The following is a 19082-nucleotide window of genomic DNA, read 5'->3' as shown; positions in this document are numbered from 1 at the left end:
AGATGCTTGAAAAAACCCACATGCTTTTCTACTGCAGACATGGCAAACAACGCACAGCTCAAACTTAGGCGTACATTTTTCCAGAATCACCGCATGGGCATCGCAATAAGACAAGAACACAAATGCATGAAACACGTCATTCGCAAGCCACAATTACAAATGCGACTCGAAACAGCAAGCACTATGTGTGCTTCTTTGCACATAACAGCCATAAAAAAAAACTACTAATTTTTTTTAAAGAGCACATCTGAATACAATGTGTTTTTGGAGAGAAAAAGGCCACTCAAACTGCTGAAGCTATATGCGCATTTCTTTAAAGCATGCCGCAGTGCCTACAACAACAGACAAGTCATGCAAGATGTTTAGTGTGTAGTTTAGTAAAGAGAATAAGAAAACACATAAAAAATATTTCCCATTTCAATGTTTATGCACGATCCACATTAAGCAGAGACTTCAGAAAATGTTTATGAGTTTAGTGTAGTAAAGAAAATCAGAACACAGACATAAAAAAAAAAGCATTCACATTTTACATTTCATGTCTCGCTCACATTAGAAAGATACTTTCAGGCTTAAATATTTTGCATCTAATGTAAACCACTTTCGAACACTATGCACAGGTTCTTTAAACTTATAAGAGCATAGAAAAACAAACTCATTGCTGAAATCATTAACTCCTTCAAGTCTTACAATCCAAAATTGCCACCACCAAGCAGGAGAAACTATATCTTAATAATGTTTATACATGTTTATACAGTAGACTTCCGTTAATTCGACTCCGGTTTTAAATTTTTCACCTAATTTGATCTCGACCAAAAATCCCGGCCCACGCCCGTGCTTTTCTATGGGTCCAAACTCCCGTTAATTTGATCTCAAAATTGGCCTTCACCGAACAATTAAAACGTGATTTGTCAGCTTCGCCGCAATACAGCGGTGTTATGCAATGAAGCATATGCAATTTATTGCAGAGAAGCATGCAAAGAATGAAAAGGGTCCCACTGTCACGAGACACAGTATGCGTTTCTTAGTTATACATGCGCACACACGCCGTCCCCAGTCACAGTAGAAGCACCTAAATGCTTAATCAGCATACTGGCAGCCATTCAGAGCTGTTTCTGACGTTGCTGTGGCAATTTGAGCCCCCATTTCGCCTGCCATGTGTGTCTCGTATGCGAAGCCGTTAATGGAACCTAGTATGCATTAATTATACATGCATGTATGCGCCAAGCTGAGAAAAGCGGAGAAAAACCATCTGTGTTTGGGAAAGCTAGCAAAAAGTAAGGCAGTAAAGTGCTCATGCAGTCACCGGAGACAGCGCATGTGCATGTGTAAATTAAGGGACATGAGCTATGTCCCATAACATTGCCGTCTTTCCCCACACCACATGACACGGCTGTATTCTGGCAAAGCTAACTTTGAATGAAAATACCGCCAAGTGAATCAACAACGTGTTTTGGCATTTCTTTTTTCTGCCTTTTGTTTAATTTGACCGGCCAGATAATTCGATTAGTTTCTTTGGTCCGGCCAGGACCGAATTAATGGAAGTTGACTGTATACCCGGTGTTTTAACAGAACTTCTAAAAAAGATCGCCCGTGGCAGATAGAACGATTCCTTCAGGGCACATATTGTGATTTAGAAATTGGAGCCAATGAGCTTGCAAAGCACGTTCACTTGGAACAAATTTTAAGGCTGGCACCAGTTTCAAGATAGACGTTTCTAAATTGTGACGAAATGCACTAGTGCTCCTGTTAAATTTGCCGTGCACTGCTTAAGAAGGCGATTTTTAATAAACTAGGTGAAAAAAAAAAGATTTTGCCACACGTATGGTGGTGCATTATGCAAATGTGGTTGGTAGTTTCGATATTCGTTTCAACTGAATGTCCCTTGAGTACTTACTGACTTCAGTAATTGCAACACGCACCCTAAAGATTAGTTAAAAGGCTAACAAATAAAAATTTTGTCAATTATCTAAACACATACTGCAATTTCTCATGCAATAAATGTCAGCCTCAAATAATCTACCTCAGGAGATAGAACTGTGCCATCTGCCACTGGTACTGTTAAAAAAAAAAAGAAAACCTAGTAACATCAGTTCTGGTTAGTCTTGTGACAATAGAACACTGGCAACTTCCAAATGACATGACCACACACAAAACTAAATCACGTATGCAAACCAGAAGCATTAGTAAATGGTTTAGTCACCACAACAAAACACTTAAGGTCAGTGGCAGCAAGCAGCACTGACCAAAAACGCATGCATTAGCAGGAACAGAAAGGCATACACTGTTACAGATAGGCAGCTATCTCTATGCACCAGCAAGTTGTCCCGCACCAGATTGTAAGCAGTATTTACACTCATTAACACTTTGAAAGACAAGTAGTATTCCTGTGCTGAATTTGTCTCACATCACAGCACCAGGACTTCGGTGTTGCTATTCAGACAGAAGATAGTTTGTCTGAATAGAACGTACATTAATTTTTTCCTCACTAGAATCGAAATCAAATGAAATGAAGCTGTAGTGAGATGCCAAATAAATTTCAAGCACCGGGGGTTCTTTAATGTGCACCAAAATCTAAGTATACACTAGCATTATGTGCCCATTAGAAGTAAGCAATGCTGGACTTACAACTGCTGTCGCAATCAAGGCTATGAATTGCTGCAATTACCATACTTTTTTGCAGTGCCTACCTCATGCATAGCTGGAAGTGGGGAAGTGCTTACATTAACAGCAGTGCTAAGGTTATGCTTCCATGATCCTTCATCATTGAGTTTTTAAGCTATAGTCGGGTATAACTTTAGAAGGTAGCGGCATTTGCCCCTCAAAGGCAGATGCTCAAGAGCCTCTACCAATGGACACGCACTCTAGACTGACATCATGAGCCGGACGGCCGGTGACCCCACCGACGGAGAACATGGCAGCCCAGGGCATTCGAGCGGGGCCAAGTCACGTCAGCGGGACTATTTCTTTAGTCGCGGAGGCAATCGGCTGCTGCGCTTCGGTCAGCTCGGCGGGGCCTCTCCTGTCTTCTTAGGTTGTACCCGACTATAGCTTCAAACGAAGTATGAGCGTGGCATGGTCAGTGTGCCCTTCTAGTTCACTGTAGTACAGTTATGTTTTTACAAGGTGGACACGTATGTTTCCTTTTGTTAAAATCAATTTTGGGTTCTATTAACTCAGAGTGGTCCACTGATGCATCCTTTGAGATCACATTTACCCTAATGCTACCATTAAAAATATCAAATGTAGACCCCATCTTCTCGGCAATGGTGATGGTAGGTTAAAAGAAGTACACTTACACTGAAATTATTTATTGCTACTGTTGACACCTGGCAACTGTTACCGGGTGCTTTTGAACCATTTAGGCCGCCCATATCAGCTGTGGCAGCTGTGTGAAGGGTAGGTGGTTTTGTGGTGAACCTTGTATACTCAGACGTGTTTCCTGTGGTTGCAGCTTCGAAGATGAGAGGCAAGATATCCAAATCACAAACAATGCAGCCAGTCATATATTGCCTTGAAAGAACCATTCCCCCGATCTTGCATATCGTAAGCAGCTTGCATTTGGACAGCCACAGCAAATTGCTCTTCAATGTTTACAATGCCAGAAATTAATGAATGCTTCTGTTGCCCCATAATGCAGCACTTCAAACACATTCCAGTAAAACACAGACAACCTTTACAAGCCACTGCAAACTGTTCCACAATGCGTATGCACAGACAAAAACATAAAGAAGCCATCGTACAAATGCTTTGCTGCTAGCCGTGGCAACAGGTCACTACAGTGACAGCATTGCCACCTATGAACAGGTATTTGAAACATATTCTACTTCAGAGGAAGCTTTATTTCGGGTGCACTCTATCTTAAAATACCACATCAGAAATGCAGCAATTCTCACAAATGGTCTCGGCTGAAGCCATCTGAACGAAACTATCTGCATTGAAAAGAAAACATTTGGTTATAGCGCCTGTCAGAGGCATATTTTTTATTTAGGCCCAGAATGTTTATGCAATTTCAAAAAGAAATAAGCAAGCTTACATATACTGAAGCATCAAGTTTACACAATCCTGTAATTGCACCATTAAACGTGGATATCACATTTCATAAACTAGGGTGTCTATATTATGTCTAAAGGATGTCTAAAAGATGTCAAAAAGGTCTAAAAAAGGTCTAAGGTGTCTAAAGTAGACAGAACCGATTTGTGGGGTTTGGCACCCCAAAGTACTAGAAGAGCTATGAGAGCCACTGCAGCAGAGCAATATGATTTAATTGTTACCACATAGGATTTCTTACTGTGCAGCCATTGCTTAGTGCATGAGCATTCTTGCATACTGCCCCCAATTGGAACACAGCGACTAAGAAAAAAAAGGAAGATATGTGACATAATGAGGTAGAAGACAACACTAAGAATTGATTTATTGTGAAGTAATATTGTATCGAACTGTCAGTAAAAGTAGCATTGTGAAGTTTCATTTCAAGGGGCAGCTGCGCGGCTTCACTGCACTGCTTTTTCCAGGAAGGCTTGAGTTGCTTTTATAAGCTGGCAAAGAAAATCAGGTCCCAGTAACCACAGCCATAGCGGGGATGCGAGTTACATGTTGACTTTAACTTAATAGTGATAGCCAAGTTCGCACGGCTCAGATGGAATGTGCAACAACATTTAAAAATTGGGATGCTGACGACAACTTGATCCCTTGCGATCCAGAAAAATACATGAACTTGTCATCAACATTGCAGTTTAAAAAAAAAAATTCACATTAGCTATGATTCAGACAAAAACATCAACTTGAAAGACATCAATTAAAAGCCTCTCATGTTTGGCCTGCATTTAGTGGTCACTGCAAACTTCTCAAAGACCACGGCCATGTACATGAACATGTTATCTTGCGATCATGGTTGCCAGCTGTCTGCGTCCTTGATGAATTGTACGGTCTTTCCAATATTATAACATTCTCAGTAGAACCATTGAATCTATAAATGCATACTATGAAAGCAGCTTGTCTTCGGTAATGAACAATCCTCTTCCTGGCATGAACAAGTTGAGCACATCCATGCATTATAAAGGGAACACCCCCCAAGCTTATCATTGTGGAGTTCTTAAACGTCACAAGTTCATTTGAAGGGAGCCTACTGCACTTGAATATGAAAACTGGAGTTACATCCCAACGTAAAGCTTCCTCTTAAACATGCATGCCTTTGCAGACATTTTGCAAATTACTCCAAAATGCACAGCGAAAAATCGACGGACAGTCAGAGAGGTGTGTTACAGCTAACCACAGCGGCGTCTCAGACTAACAGCACAGCCTTCTACAGAGACAGCGCTTCGAACAAGTTTGTTCAAATGCACACGCACACACACACACAAGATGTAGACGTACACGTACAGACAAGCCGTACACATCTGGCCCAAGTGCATTTACCACAGTCTTCTGAGCTTGACCACGATTCAGCATCCGAGTCAGATGACGCACTACACGACTTTTCTCGTGCTGACACCTCGTCATCTGTGGGGCAGAAGGTTTCTGTGATGGCAAGACACTCGTCCAACCTGCATCTTGCCTTCCAAAATGGCCGCAGGTTTATTGTTTGTGGCGGCCGATGTCTCCGCTAAAAACCAGACTGCACTTCATTACTTGGAGGCAAACCCTGAGGCGCAGTGTGTTCCAGCGATGAAAATTGAAATTAACAGAAAGCTTTAGGTCAGGCCCAACTGTGAGTTCCCTATTAATGCTCATGTTAAATGTCGAAATGCATTAAATGCATTTGAGACAACCGCTGGACCAATTTGAATGAAATTCATTGCATTTGAGAGAGGCAGTGAAGTTCTAGGCAACTCTAGGAAGCAGAATTTTGGTTTAGCACCTGAAATTTTTATGAAATTTGGCAAAAATTGGCACATTTCAAGAAAATAGAAGCATGACATTTGCAAATCCGTAACACTGCATCAAAAACAGACATCAGAGTTCCGTAAACTGCGACTGTTACAGTATCCGAAGCAGACAAATTTAATACATAAGTTTACAGCTTACAAGAAACAGCTGTAATGTTTATGAGGGTTTTGAAAAAGTTCTACGCACAAATTAGTGGTATATTTCACATTGGTGTATAATACATTAATTTTGAAAGCTTTAGATGTATTATTATGTGCAGTTTACAGAAATGAGTTACAGAGTTCTAAACTTGATAATTTCTTTTTTTTTTTCTTAGCAATTTTCAACAAATTTTCTGTAAAGAAAAAAAATTGACAGCCTATAAAATCCTCTTTGTGTAGTCGCTAGATTTTACCTTTTCCTTTTAAAATTCAACAAACCTCATCCAATTCGGTGCACTGGTTGCCGAAAAAAGCAATTTCTCTATTCCCATGTGTATTTAGGTAGGAGCCCCTGAGCTAAAGCTTCCTCTTAAGTCATGGGGTTTAGCGCTCGAAAACTAGCGACAAGCTATGTGACATGACGTAGTCCGGGCATACCAGATTAATTCGGATCACCTGGGCTTCTTTGACATGCATCCAAAGCATGGCATACAAGCGTTTTTGCATTCCCACCATAATGTGGTCGCAGTGGCTGAGAATCAAAGCTATGACCTTTAAGCTCAGCACCAGAACACCATAGCCAACTGAGCTGCTGCTGCACCGAGCTACCGAAGAAGCGACCACAATGTACATACCACACGAGTGCCTGGTGATGGCTATGCTATGCATCTGCTGTGATTACAGGTCTTTCTTTCTGTGCCTGGTAGGTGCCAGTACAAGCACATACTACTGCCGCACTTACCAAAATATACCACAGTGGTTGAAACCTAACAGTCTTTTGTTGTGTGCCTCCTATGTGCTGGGGCAGTGCTCAACCTCCATTCCCACTGAAAGTATACCACAGCAGCCTTGAAGTCCAAAATCGAGCTATGTGCTGGTACCAGCACATACTTGGTGCCAGCACATACTGCTGCCTTAACAAAATATGCCACAGTAGTTGAAACCTAACAGTCTTTCGTTGTGTGCCTCCTATGTACTGGTGCAGTACTAAACTTCAATTCCTACTGAAACTAATTCCATTCCTAGTGAAATTGTACCACAGCAACCTTGAAGTCCAAAATCGAGCTATGTGTTGGTGCTACTGCGGCCTTAACACTGCGGCTATACTGCGGCCTTAACAAAATATGCCACAGTGGTTGAAACGAAGCACCAATGCACACAAAAAGAAGCTACCATCTGCGTGGCGTTATTTATGTTCAGTAGAATGCATCCACAGACTCCTTATGCTGTCACATGAGAGAGATGTAATGCGACAGCATTTATGGGGGTGCCATCCCATCAATTTATGATTGGTCACCCAATTTCTTTACACATTCATGTCACATTAGATTGCAGGATCGACATGATAATCTGAGTTAGCTATGAGTGCACTCCTCTAAAGAGGGATAGAAAGAAGTTCTTTTTGGAAGGTATAGATGTTTGCTCTTGTACATGTGACTACTGACAAACTACTCGGCATAGGGAAGAGGCAGGGACACCTGATAATAATCTTTACAAATGAAAAACCTGATAACGATACTATTACAGCCAGTTAAGGTTCATGACTATCAGGTTTCTCACTTTATATTATTAACATGATATCATTATCAGTTCTTTCACCTGAACCCTGATAATGCTATTGTCACGACCGGTTGTGGTTCGTGACAATATGACTATATTAGGCTTCTCACCTGATATTATTAACCAGAATTGGACACATAACAGCAAAAAAGTAACCAATTACAGTTATTTTGAAAATGTAATTGATCAGGATCGATAATTACTGCCTTACGAAAGTAATTGACCAACTACTAAAAAGTGAGCAATCATTTTAATGTTACTTTCCTCTCTACTGTTATTAACATTGCACAAATACAGAAATTAAGTTGAGCTTCAATGCGTCCTCTGCAGCCTTTAACACATTGTTCATCTTCACTAAGTATTCTATTTCAAAATTTTATTTGGTAATCTTCCCTCATTTTCTTGTGAACAGATCTGGCAGCCGCACTCAAAATTTGCTCAATGTGCGTGCTGTAGAGAAGGGCTGTGTAGTGAAGTACGAACACCTTTATCAAACGATTGTGGTTACTCAATGCCCCAATGTTCGGGTCTGGGTACCCTATGAAGTGCAGTGCTTTCCTGTTGTTGGGGCTTAGGGAAGGCACTCGTGACAGGGCAAGTGAAAAATTGAAAAATTGTATTAGGTGATTCCCTAGCATCAATGTCCGAAGTATCCATCGCTTTGAGCCACTTTAATTTGTCAGCCAAAATGTAGTGGACCTCGTCTCGGTGCCCTTCAGTCGTTAGCTATTTAGACTTAAACAACTAATTGTAACGGGCACCAGCAACCATTTACGTTCTTTGAAAAGGTGTCCAAATCTGTAATCTGTAATAATGCTGCATATTATTCAGCCCTACAAATACTGTTCGCATGTTACAATCAGAAAAATAGGTGTATAAAAGTCCCTTTCTATCAAAACCGATCGAAACATATCAGTTAACCTGCCAAAATCTTTTGTCTGTATCAGAGAAGTCATAGACTGTACTAGCGAGCAAGAATTCAGCAGCAGCTCTAATCACCTATGAAGGCCGCCTATACGCGCTTCCATGAGAGAGGGAGATAAATTTATTATATGAGAAAAGCTCAGAGGTCGGACCTCAAAGAGAAGTGAGCAAATCTGCAAGCCTGTCATGTTTAGGTGATCCTGGCGTAACTACAGGTCACTTATTGAGGGAAGGAGGTAACCCATGTACATGTTTTCATCCCTTTGGACTACATAGTTCCCACCAAATTTTCCCCAAAGCTGTGTCGCCTGTCAGGGCTTGTTCTGTCAAAAAATGCAACTGGTTGCATGCAATCGGTTACTGAAAATGTAACTGAATTACAGGGAGCGTTACCGAGTAAACAAAGCAATCCTTAAATCCTGTTAACGTCAACTAAGAATATCGGCTACCCCCGTTCCCTGCTTTTCTCCCTGCTATCATTACACCTTACCAAATATTCTTGACGTAGAATGCTCCCTGGAACGGCACTTTATGGCATCTAGTGTACAACCTAAATTTCAAATGGGACCATGGTGCTTGGCAACTACGAAGAACTTCAGCTGCACTATCCAGTATTCAGCCGGCCCCATTGCCTACCCCCTGCCCTACGACCAGGTCAGCGCCCTCTAAGGTTACCACTGCCCTCTCAGGCGTTCGTAACCTAAGAGGGCGCATGGATTCTCATGAAGAGGACACCACTCCTGCAAAGCCATCCTTTTGCTCAATAAAGATATTTTCTCTCTCTCTCCTGACAGCAGGCCTTGCCAAGATGTGGCACTATCATATTACATCACGCTACTATGAGTGCGAAGGAACAGGGGAACAGAGGAGCCCGACTTTTTTTACTAGTAACAAACCATGCGAAGTCAGATAAACAAGGAACCCAAGAAAAGCACAGGAAAAATTAAACACATTTTTTGTCGATTGGAACGTACAAAAAGTAGCGAGAAAAGGGGGAAATGAAAGTGGGAGAAAACACAACTTGCTGCCAGTGGGAGCCGAACCCACAACCTCTGCATGACGCGCACGGTGCTTTACCGATTGAGATACGGCAACGGCTGTCCCCCCGATCCACTTTCTTGGGTATTGGTGTACATGTGCACAAGATTAGCCCTGGCAGTGTTTGTCAGCACCACTCAGGGCCATGGCGAGATAGGTGTACAATCTTTCTGCTGCAGGCGTCGCACAGTACATAATCATATGCTACTAGTGGTTAGCTTTGAGCATGCATACGCAAGACAAATACACATCATTACTGAAACATGTATCTCGGAATCGATTTGAAATTTTGATTGCGGAGACAAATATCTGGCCTCATTCACCAGAAGATTGCTACAAAAATACATGAACAAAGTGTTACTGATTGTCATTTGTTGCAAAATTTTCAGGTAATATCTGTAGAACTGCAAAGCAAGCAATAGTGCAATAAAAAGCAAACGTTAGCAAACTAGCATATAAGTACTACCGATAGTACTTTCGATGCCATAAACAGTTAAAGAAAGCTGTCAATACTATCTACAGTCAATTCATCGATAGTTTTGCACCACTACCAGGTGTTCCTGTTCACTTTCCCAGTTTTGGCAGAGCAGTCTCGGCTCCTCAGCCGAACAGTTTTATTCCAAAAAAAGGAGCAAATATCGTGTAGCATCACTATACTATATTGTATGCTGTACCACACCTGAGCACAGAAGGTTAGAGTAAGTCATGCTGGCGTTGTCCTGGCCTCCGGAGGGCCCCGGTTGCGTGACCTGGTTGGCCTCCTCATAAGCCGTTGCATCTTGGACGCAGAACAGCAGGCCACCTACAAATGGGGCAAAAGCCAATGCTACTTGTGTAGTAAAAGCAAACGCAGGACAATTAACAAAAATGGCGGCTGAAAAATGTGCTTCGGCTGTTTAGAAGAGTTACTTAAACAAAAAGTTTAAGTAACTCTCATATTCCAGAATATAACTCCCCTCGATACTGCACCTCAACTGAGCGACGATGATCATTGTGATGATCGCTAATGACACCCCCTTTGAATTGGGGTGGCAACAAACACAGTTAAACCTCGTGAAATGAAATTGCATACAACATAAAAATACCTTCATTGTATTCAATATTCGTTACAAGCATGCATGCTGATATCGTCAAAAAAAAAAAAAACGGTGATCGAAGTGTATCCTGCAGATATTGATGGCCTGTCGGCAGCTTACCATGCAGATATGCAGGGCATGAACAATAATAAATTACACACACGCTTTGCACCATCGTTAGTACACAAACAGGCGACCGGCGTGATTACATGAGATCAGCTCGTTGGCCTTGCAGGCTGCATTTCAAGCGACCCACACAGGCTTGCCAAAATGCGCACGTATGTCCAGAATGTGTAATTATTTCAAGTTTCTCTTGCCAACCGATTTTTCGGATACGGAAGATGCCGCCCGCAGACTGCAACTACACTAATACGGCCATCAGTCTAGCCAGTACGAGTGACCTCACGTTCGATCGCCGATAAGGTCTATTATTACAAACAGCTTCCTGCAATGGCTTATCACCAGCCATTCCACCAAGCAACAGCAAATTTTCGTCAAGGCAGTACTGCCTACGCCACTAGGCCTAATCAGCGCTGTTTTATCTTGAGTAGGCAAGAAAATTTGAGGTTTAGTGCCGCATCAACATGGCGGCAAATATGTCCACAGCCACCATGTTTGCAGCACTGCATGTGGATCACGTCACACAAGTCGAGCAGCAGGCAGAGCAGCGTCAGAAATTTTGCAGGACTGTGGCAAAGTCCAAATAAGTGAGCAGGTCCAAGAAATCACAGACTTCCGGATTTTAGGCAAATCCATAGGCTAACAGCCATGCTTACAGCTCTCATAGACATAAGTGCAAGAGCTCCCTCTAGTAATCACTGTAGAAGCTCCATGAGTGATACCATACTGTAATCTAGCATTCTGTTGATCTCTTCCCTATCTCGTAAAGCTACCTATGCCTGTACGATCTCCTCCCTGCTTTCTTTGCTTTCCACCAATATCACAATTGTCTCCTGCTGATCTATAACTCGTTAACAACCCTGTCAGCTTTGAATCCCAGCGCTTTTGGAAGGTGGACATTCTCTAAAATAAAATGTGAAAATAATGTTGATTACAGCACTACTCCTCGACTGAAGTTGTTACTGCACTTCGATGATTTTTGAGAAATGACTTTGTAGTCAGATGCACAGGATGACTAGGCAAAGGCCCTGAAATGAAGGCGCATTTCCTAAGCAACTCCTTTTGGGAATCGTTGAGTAGCGCTTTGGAAGCGCAATGTCTTCTTTAGTCGAGAGACAGTGCTGTGCCGTACTCAGTGTAGTCGAGGCAGATTTCAAGACGAGGCTTGTGTTGGGAATGCGGTGGTTAACAAAGTGAGCTTGAGTAGATCACAAGGACTGTGCTGGACATCTTGCATGTGGAGGCAAGATGGAGGCGATCCTCTAGGGCAGTGGTTCTCAAATGGGGGGTCCACGAAGCCTTTTCTGAGGCCCGAAAAATGTGGATGCGCGAATAATCGAAAAGTTCGAATACTATCGAATATTATATTTCTAACATTCGAATTCGATTAGAAAAATATATTCGCAAAATGTTCGAATATTCGGTTGGATACGAATAGTCGAATCAAACCGAATATATTGCTGGCTGTGCGGGAGCAAACACGGTTCTTCGCATTTGTGTCTATCTAATCTAGCAATATTGGGGCAACATTGTGCTGAATTTTGTGATAGTTTCATGCTGTTGGCGAAATTTCGCCTGTACAGCATACTTAGCCACTGAACGTTGGAACATTGCAGGGAAAGCTAGCCTCTCAATAGCATGGGGCACGGGTTTGCGGAAAGTGTGGGTGCACATTTTTTTTTTTTTTTTCAGCGTTACCCCAACTTCTGAGCTTATTGCTTGACAGAAAGTGCGATGACTGGCACAGGGTCAAATGCCTGCGAGTTTACCGGCATTCCATGCGGTATAATAAGGCACAGGCTAGCGAGGACACCTAGTGGAAGTTACTCAATTTTCCAAGTTAACATAAGTCAAATGCACAATGGTTCAGTACAATGGCTTACTAGTGTAGTTTTGTAACGCTAACTATGTAATTGCAATGTTTCAACATATCAAGTTAACCCAACTTGCTAATAAATGCATGTGCATATCATTATTCGATATTGGATTCCATATTAGAAGCTTAAGTATGCGTATTCGATCCGTATTTGAAAATTTTGATATTCGCACACTCCTAAAAAACTAAGAAAAAACATTGCGCATTTTTTTTAGCCTTCACTCATTCCCAGTTGTTCCGAGACCTGCTCTCGTAACTGCGGCAGTAATCCGCACAAGATAATAAAAAAATAAAAGACGTTACAATGTACAATGCTCACTTGCCAATTTTTTTCATTGTAAAGAAAATAAGCCTTTGACTCCCCCGCCTCGTCGCCGCAAGGGGTCCCCCATCACTTCCACTGGTCCATAAGGGGTCCCCGACACATCTATGGCTGAGAACCACTGCTTTAGGGTTTCTTGATGCACTCAATTCTGTTAATTTGTCAATTAAATGTTGTTTGAATGAATTTTGCATTATCATTGCAGTTGAAATGATTATTGAACTTCATCCACACATTGTGTGGTGATTCAAGCAAAATTCAATTCAGAAAATTGAACAAGTAAACTGAAAGTTGCCAGGATTTCCATCCCGCTATGAATCCGCTATACTATCATGGCGTTCAATAAGCGAGACACAAGCCAGGTGTTCAGATTTATGCATACATCACTTAACAGTGTAAAACTACATGCAGTTCATAAAACTGAGTAAACTGAAAGTAGACAGCCTTCAGTATGCAAGACAGAGCATTTAGCCACATGAAAAACCTCAGAAAGCTAGCACTGCAATAAAGACCAGGACCTATGCTGATTAAACAAAGCACATGCAGAAAGCCGTCTTACCAAGCAACATCTGGGTGTTGGTCGAATCCGTTTCTATCTGCAACGCTCCAATCAGCAGGTTCATAAGCCGCGCTCGCAGTGACTGAAATGTGATGGACTGGTTTGTGCCAAAATCTGCGACAAAATTTGGATAAGATGCAATGAGCACACAATCCACAGTTCCTTGTTTTTCATCTAACTAGCTTTAGACAGCAAACGACATTTGTCATTGTCCCGACAGCATTGCTGACACGATGTCAGGCTATTTGACAAATGTGTAATATTTGAAAGTAAGATTGCAGACAACTTATTAAACACACATCATTACACAAGAAAAGTTGTTAGCCAGATAAATGACACGCAAGTTCTGCATTTGCCGCTACAACTGTCTGTGGACGATTAACAAATTTCACAGCTGCTCGTCCTTTTTCTTTGGCCTATTTCCTTCCACCGTCACACAAGCGCAATGGTCACCACAGTAACTGCGAAGGCCATGTAAGGAAGTTTTCACTTGTCAAACAATGTTGCAGTGTGGTCACATCTCAGCCAGCACCAGTTACTTTTTTTTTTCTTCCTTTATGCCAAGAGAGCATAGGGAGTTGCCTAATATTTACTGTCACTTGTTCATCAGCAATGAAATTTTTTACTAAGCACGGCAAACTCACCTTTCAAAGTAAGGTTCCCATAGTGCAACGGCAAAGGCAGCATCGACAGCAACAGGTGTGTTGAAGCCCAACGCAGTTCAACTTGGGGCACGTTGGAGAGAGACCTGCCAGGACACAAACCCAAAAGAAAAAATGTAAGCGATGCCACATAGGTGCATATGGAGACCACGGGACACTAGCCGTTTTCACTGACCTGATCTTGGAATCCTTATCGGCGCAGAAGACAGACTCGAGAGCTTGTAGGAAGAGCGGCAGCAGGACGTTGACTCCCTCCAGATCTTGGCGGAAGAGGTTGCACGAGTTGAGCAGGATGCTGGCCACCACCTGACTCCGCAGCTGAAGAAGCGCAATGCACGCGCTCGTTTCATGTTCAGCATTTCGGATTAATGGCACATATAAAAGCACGCCTTGACTCGAAAGCTCTTCTGAGACTGAAATAGGAAGAGGGCAATGCCACCTCTCGAATATCTTCACAGAAGCATAAAGTTTACAATTCTGTAATTCCACAATAAAGAATGGGTACGATTATGTAAACTAGGATATACAAAGGGTATCTAATAAACGTCTAATAGATATCTAAAAAATGTCTAAAGGAAGATTAGGACTGTCTAAAGTAGACAGAACTGGTTGACTGGTTGACTGACTGAATTCAAACCTACAGAAAGATAATAAATTACCAAGTCAAGCTAGATCAATAGATTATTTATCCAGAAGGTTATCATTGTATTCTGTATTCACTGCAGCTCTTCAATTTGAAGCGCCCGGGCCAGAACAGACGAGCTGACATAATCTCCATGCGGCCTCACCTCTATTATGCCACTTTTTGTGAATCAGCCAGTACTGACGTCACATGAGAGGCACCACAATCCACGACAGATGGCGCCACTGCGATTTTTCATTTTCATTATTTTCTCGCTTAGGAAAGCTTTGCGCTCGCTACGAATGACGAATTCGCTATTACAGAAGTCTAATTATTCAATCTTGCTCGATTTAACATTTTACTTTAGTGTCCATTTAATGTCCTACGTGCGTCCTGCAAACTAGTTTTGGATATGGTTTGCTGGGACTGGATTCATCATGATGTCATGACACGCTGGCCCACTCCATTCTTGCAATCGTTGCGGCTGCCACACACAGCCAGAAGCATTTTGCACAGAACTCTCGTTAATTTTGGTATTATCAGCAACATCACCATACCTATCGTTATTGATGCATGATGTCAGCAAAGTTCACTCTGTGTCAACCCATCACAATAATGTCAATGACTCCAGGTCCAACGCTTAGCAACCAACTTTAGCATCAAATTAATCCTTTACCTCCCATAGACGAGCTAGGCATGTCCACACATTTTGCGCACCAGCTACCATGGACGAGCCAAGCTAGTTCCCGGTAAAAAGTGTGAAATTATCTCGCCAGAGACAATCTGAGCATGTCCACGTGTCTAGTCCTGTTTTTCAGTCACAAATGGTGCTGGAAAAAAAATGGAAATCTCGGTGGATTTTTGGAGGTGGCAATATGAAAAATGGTGTCGTCGTCGGGCGGCATACTAAGTGAGGCCACACTAACGGAGACCACAGTAAGTGAGGCCTTCCCACGCGATTAAATGTGATTCCACGTGGCATTCGGCTGCATCGCAACTGTCACAGGGCAAAAGACATGTTAGGGACGGTCACTTCTTTTTTTATCATCATTGGCGCTGAACAAGCTAACTTTAAGCAGTGCTGTAAAGCCAACTTTATTTAGCATTAAAAATGTATGTGTGTTTTCCAAACATATATAGTTCTGAATGCATTTCTGGCATTCATTTAATATACCAATTCCAACAAGCATTTTAAGAAATCGGTATATTGTGAACATTTTTCCGAAAATAATTCGGGAGGTGAAGCATTCAACGATCTTATGTCTCCCAAATTTCTTACTTGCCAAGTGTAATCCCGTTTAAGTACGAGAAACATGCGGTAGAGTTTATGCTACTTCAAAAATTTGCGTCAGCACTGCTTTGAGAAAACTTTAAATTAAATTCTAAGGTATTATGTGATAGAACAAAAATCTGATCATGAGGCACACCACAGTGGAAAGCTCAGGATTAGTTTTTGACCACCTGGGTGTTATCCAACGTGCACCTGAATCTAAGTACATGAGCATTTCTGCATTTCGCTCCCATTGAAATGCGGCCGCGACGGCCGGGACACGTACCTGCGACCTCGAACTCAGCAGCGCAAAACCACAGCCACTAAGCTATTGCAGCGGGTACTCTTTTGAGTTTGGTTTGAGTTAACGCATAAAACCGGGCATTCCAAAATGTGTGTATACAGAGGAGAGAGTCCCAGAGTAGTGATACTGAAAACGGGACTCTAGGTTAGAAATTAAAACAGAGCAGCACAATTCCTATAGGTCGGCAACACAGCAGAACATCAGTAGGAACGTACTAATATAAAAGAAAACACAATAAAAAGGAAATAAAGTCATCAAACAATGCCACACCACAATAGAGTATAGCTATAAACGAAATGGAAGTGGCAAAAAGCACATGCCTATGACTAGAGAGAGTGAACTACTAGAATGAAGAAACAAACAAACAAGAAATTAGTGGGGCAGTGTAAAGGCTGAACCGAAACAGAATTCAGCACGCACCTCGATGCTGCCCAGGCAGTGCTGCAGGGCGAGGTAGAACCGGGAGAAGTAGACGGGCAGGATCTCCTCGCCCGTACGCTTGGAGCAGAAGAGACGGCAGAGCGTGCCCACGGCTTCGGCCTGGCCAGCCTCGAAGCTCTCGATGCTCAGGCACGGGGGGAACTCAATGGCCTCTGGCATACCCGGCAAGGACGTCGAGCCGCCTCCCGAGGCTGAGACTGCGCTGCGAGTGCTATTGCTTCCGCTACCGCCGGACTCAAGGAGCTGAGCCCGAGCGTGAGTGCATGCTGCTCTCGGTGCCTGCGCGTTCGCATAAAGTGAAGCCCGACATCGTTATTGTTTAAAAACATACACAAGCAGCAATCGTAAAGTTCACCGTACTATCGGAACCGTAAATTTGGAGCACGTGTGCTCGATAGGCGTCAAAATGAGCGCACGTCCCTCTAGTTTTAGCGGAATATAAAAATCTTATGCATGAATGGACGATAGGCAGGAGTCGAACTAACCGAAGTGGCATGCCTTTGAGTTCGAACTAAGGAGTTTTTCTTCCTAGCAATGTATAGTTTCTCACTAGGACTTTCCAGTGCATTCGAATAAGTGAGAAGTCTAATAAGCGAGATCAATTTAACAACAGTCAACTTTACAGTAGACATAAAGGAAAATAAAGAAGAAAGCAGGCTTTCCACTGCCACCAAAAGGGCCACCACGCCTGCCTACTCTTTAGGAAGAAGGGTATAGAAACATTGTAATTAAAGATAAGAAGGAAAGTAAAGAGGAATGAAAGACAAGGACAGATCCCAAAAACAAAAGTAAAACAACAACAAAGAATAGAGTACGATGTTCTATGAGAAATCTGCTAGGTCGTATGGGAAGTTAGTCTTTGTGTCGAGACTCCTGCCAGTGAAAGCCAAATTAACGTTCTGATTGTCAAGTTTGATTATTGATACCTCGGAAGCAAAGTGAAATACGACTGCCTTATGAACAAATGTTCGTCAATTATATTGTTACAAGCACAGGCTTTATATTACTGGAACTGTTCGCATAATTTGTGTCTGCCAAAGAGCATCAATAATGTGCGCAAGCAACATTTGCATACCCAGCCTTTTTTATTAAAGTACTGATAGTGCGATGTTGAAGGCGCTGAATTGAAATAAAATTAGGGGGTTTAACTCTGGGGTTTTATGCAGCGGAACCACGATATGATTATGAGGCACACTGTAGTGAGGGACCGCAGAATAATTTGGCCCACCTGAAGTTCTTCAATGTGCACCGAATGCACGGTACAGTCGATTTTTGCACTTCGCCCCCATCGAAATGTGGCCACCATGGCCTGGATTTGGTCTCGTGCCCTTGGGCTTAGCAGTACAATGCCACACCCATTACGCCACTTGAAGGCCCTGCCCATCTACACTATCTGAAACTAGGTTATTTACATAGTTTCACGATTTCATTGCAGTTGCCGTATAACGGATTAAAGTCCACCAGGTCTCCTCACCTTCAGCCTGAAGGGGGCCAGAACTACCCTGCGCGTCGAGTTCAGAACCCGCCAGTGCAGCCTCGAACAGCCACGCGCCATAGAGGTGCAGCACAGAGTTGCACCGCGGACGCATCGGTGCAGGCGTCGGCCTCAGCTGCTGAGGCGCAGCAGTGGCCGGTGGTGTCGGAGGCGGAACCAAAGGGGCCGTGGCCAGTGACGCTCCCGTCGCTGCCGCAGGCGCCAAGGCCGATGCCGTACTCGAGCGGATGTTGGAGAACACGCCTGGCTTCGACATGCCTGCGAGAATAAACCATCAACGGTGATGCATATGTTGTAGAAGTCGTTATGGTAGCAGTCAGTGGTCGTTCAGGAAGGAAGTTACACAAGTAAGAGCACTTCCTTTAGCACGTTAAGATCTCCTCAGTATGGCCACTATACGATGCTTGCGCACCAACTCTTTCAAGTCCTTCCCTCTGTCCACTCTCCCAGCTTTCCCCAGTCCCTCTTACCCCGAGACGTCCCCCACAGCAAGCCTAACCCAAGTCCTAAGCTTAAGGAGCATCTCAGTATACAAGCTCCTCAGTATACGAACTCCTCAGTATACGAGCTCTCAGCGAACCAAAGCTTGCTTCATTCTTGCAGTAGAGCGTCTAGAGTGCATCAACTAACGATACAAAAAGGAAGAAAACAAATGAGAGTACACATTTTTCAACAGCAGAAGTGCCTGCGATGTGCCCGACGACTGTGTCGATAAGCAGCAGTTCGTTTCAGAGGTACTAAACAGTGCGAACAAAAATAAAGGCAGAAAATGGATGACACTAGTGCT

The 19082-nt window shown here is 42.9% G+C and overlaps 1 protein-coding gene across 3 annotated transcripts in view; it reads right to left on the bottom strand.

Moving 5' to 3' along the window:
• The window catches only part of LOC119464081 (ral GTPase-activating protein subunit beta-like), a 45376-nt gene extending 26879 nt beyond the window's left edge, over nucleotides 1–18497 (bottom strand). Inside the window, exons 1-7 of one of the 3 annotated variants that reach the window (XM_037724912.2) lie at nucleotides 18275–18497; nucleotides 16780–17079; nucleotides 14339–14481; nucleotides 14146–14249; nucleotides 13502–13615; nucleotides 10228–10350; nucleotides 5380–5499 (exon numbers count right to left, since the gene is read on the bottom strand). In XM_037724912.2, coding sequence (XP_037580840.1) covers nucleotides 5380–5499; nucleotides 10228–10350; nucleotides 13502–13615; nucleotides 14146–14249; nucleotides 14339–14481; nucleotides 16780–17079; nucleotides 18275–18355 — 985 coding nt within the window. In that variant the 5' untranslated portion in view covers nucleotides 18356–18497. The remainder of the gene's footprint in view (nucleotides 1–5379; nucleotides 5500–10227; nucleotides 10351–13501; nucleotides 13616–14145; nucleotides 14250–14338; nucleotides 14482–16779; nucleotides 17080–18274) is intronic. The other 2 variants (XM_049656483.1, XM_049656484.1) reach the window with 2 other exon arrangements.
• Between the last annotated feature and the right edge of the window lie 585 nt (nucleotides 18498–19082).

Source organism: Dermacentor silvarum, chromosome 9, assembly GCF_013339745.2.
Source record: "Dermacentor silvarum isolate Dsil-2018 chromosome 9, BIME_Dsil_1.4, whole genome shotgun sequence".
Lineage (NCBI taxonomy): Eukaryota > Metazoa > Arthropoda > Arachnida > Ixodida > Ixodidae > Dermacentor > Dermacentor silvarum.
Note: the sequence above shows the minus strand (reverse complement) of the source record. Positions and strands in the feature narration are given on the sequence as shown.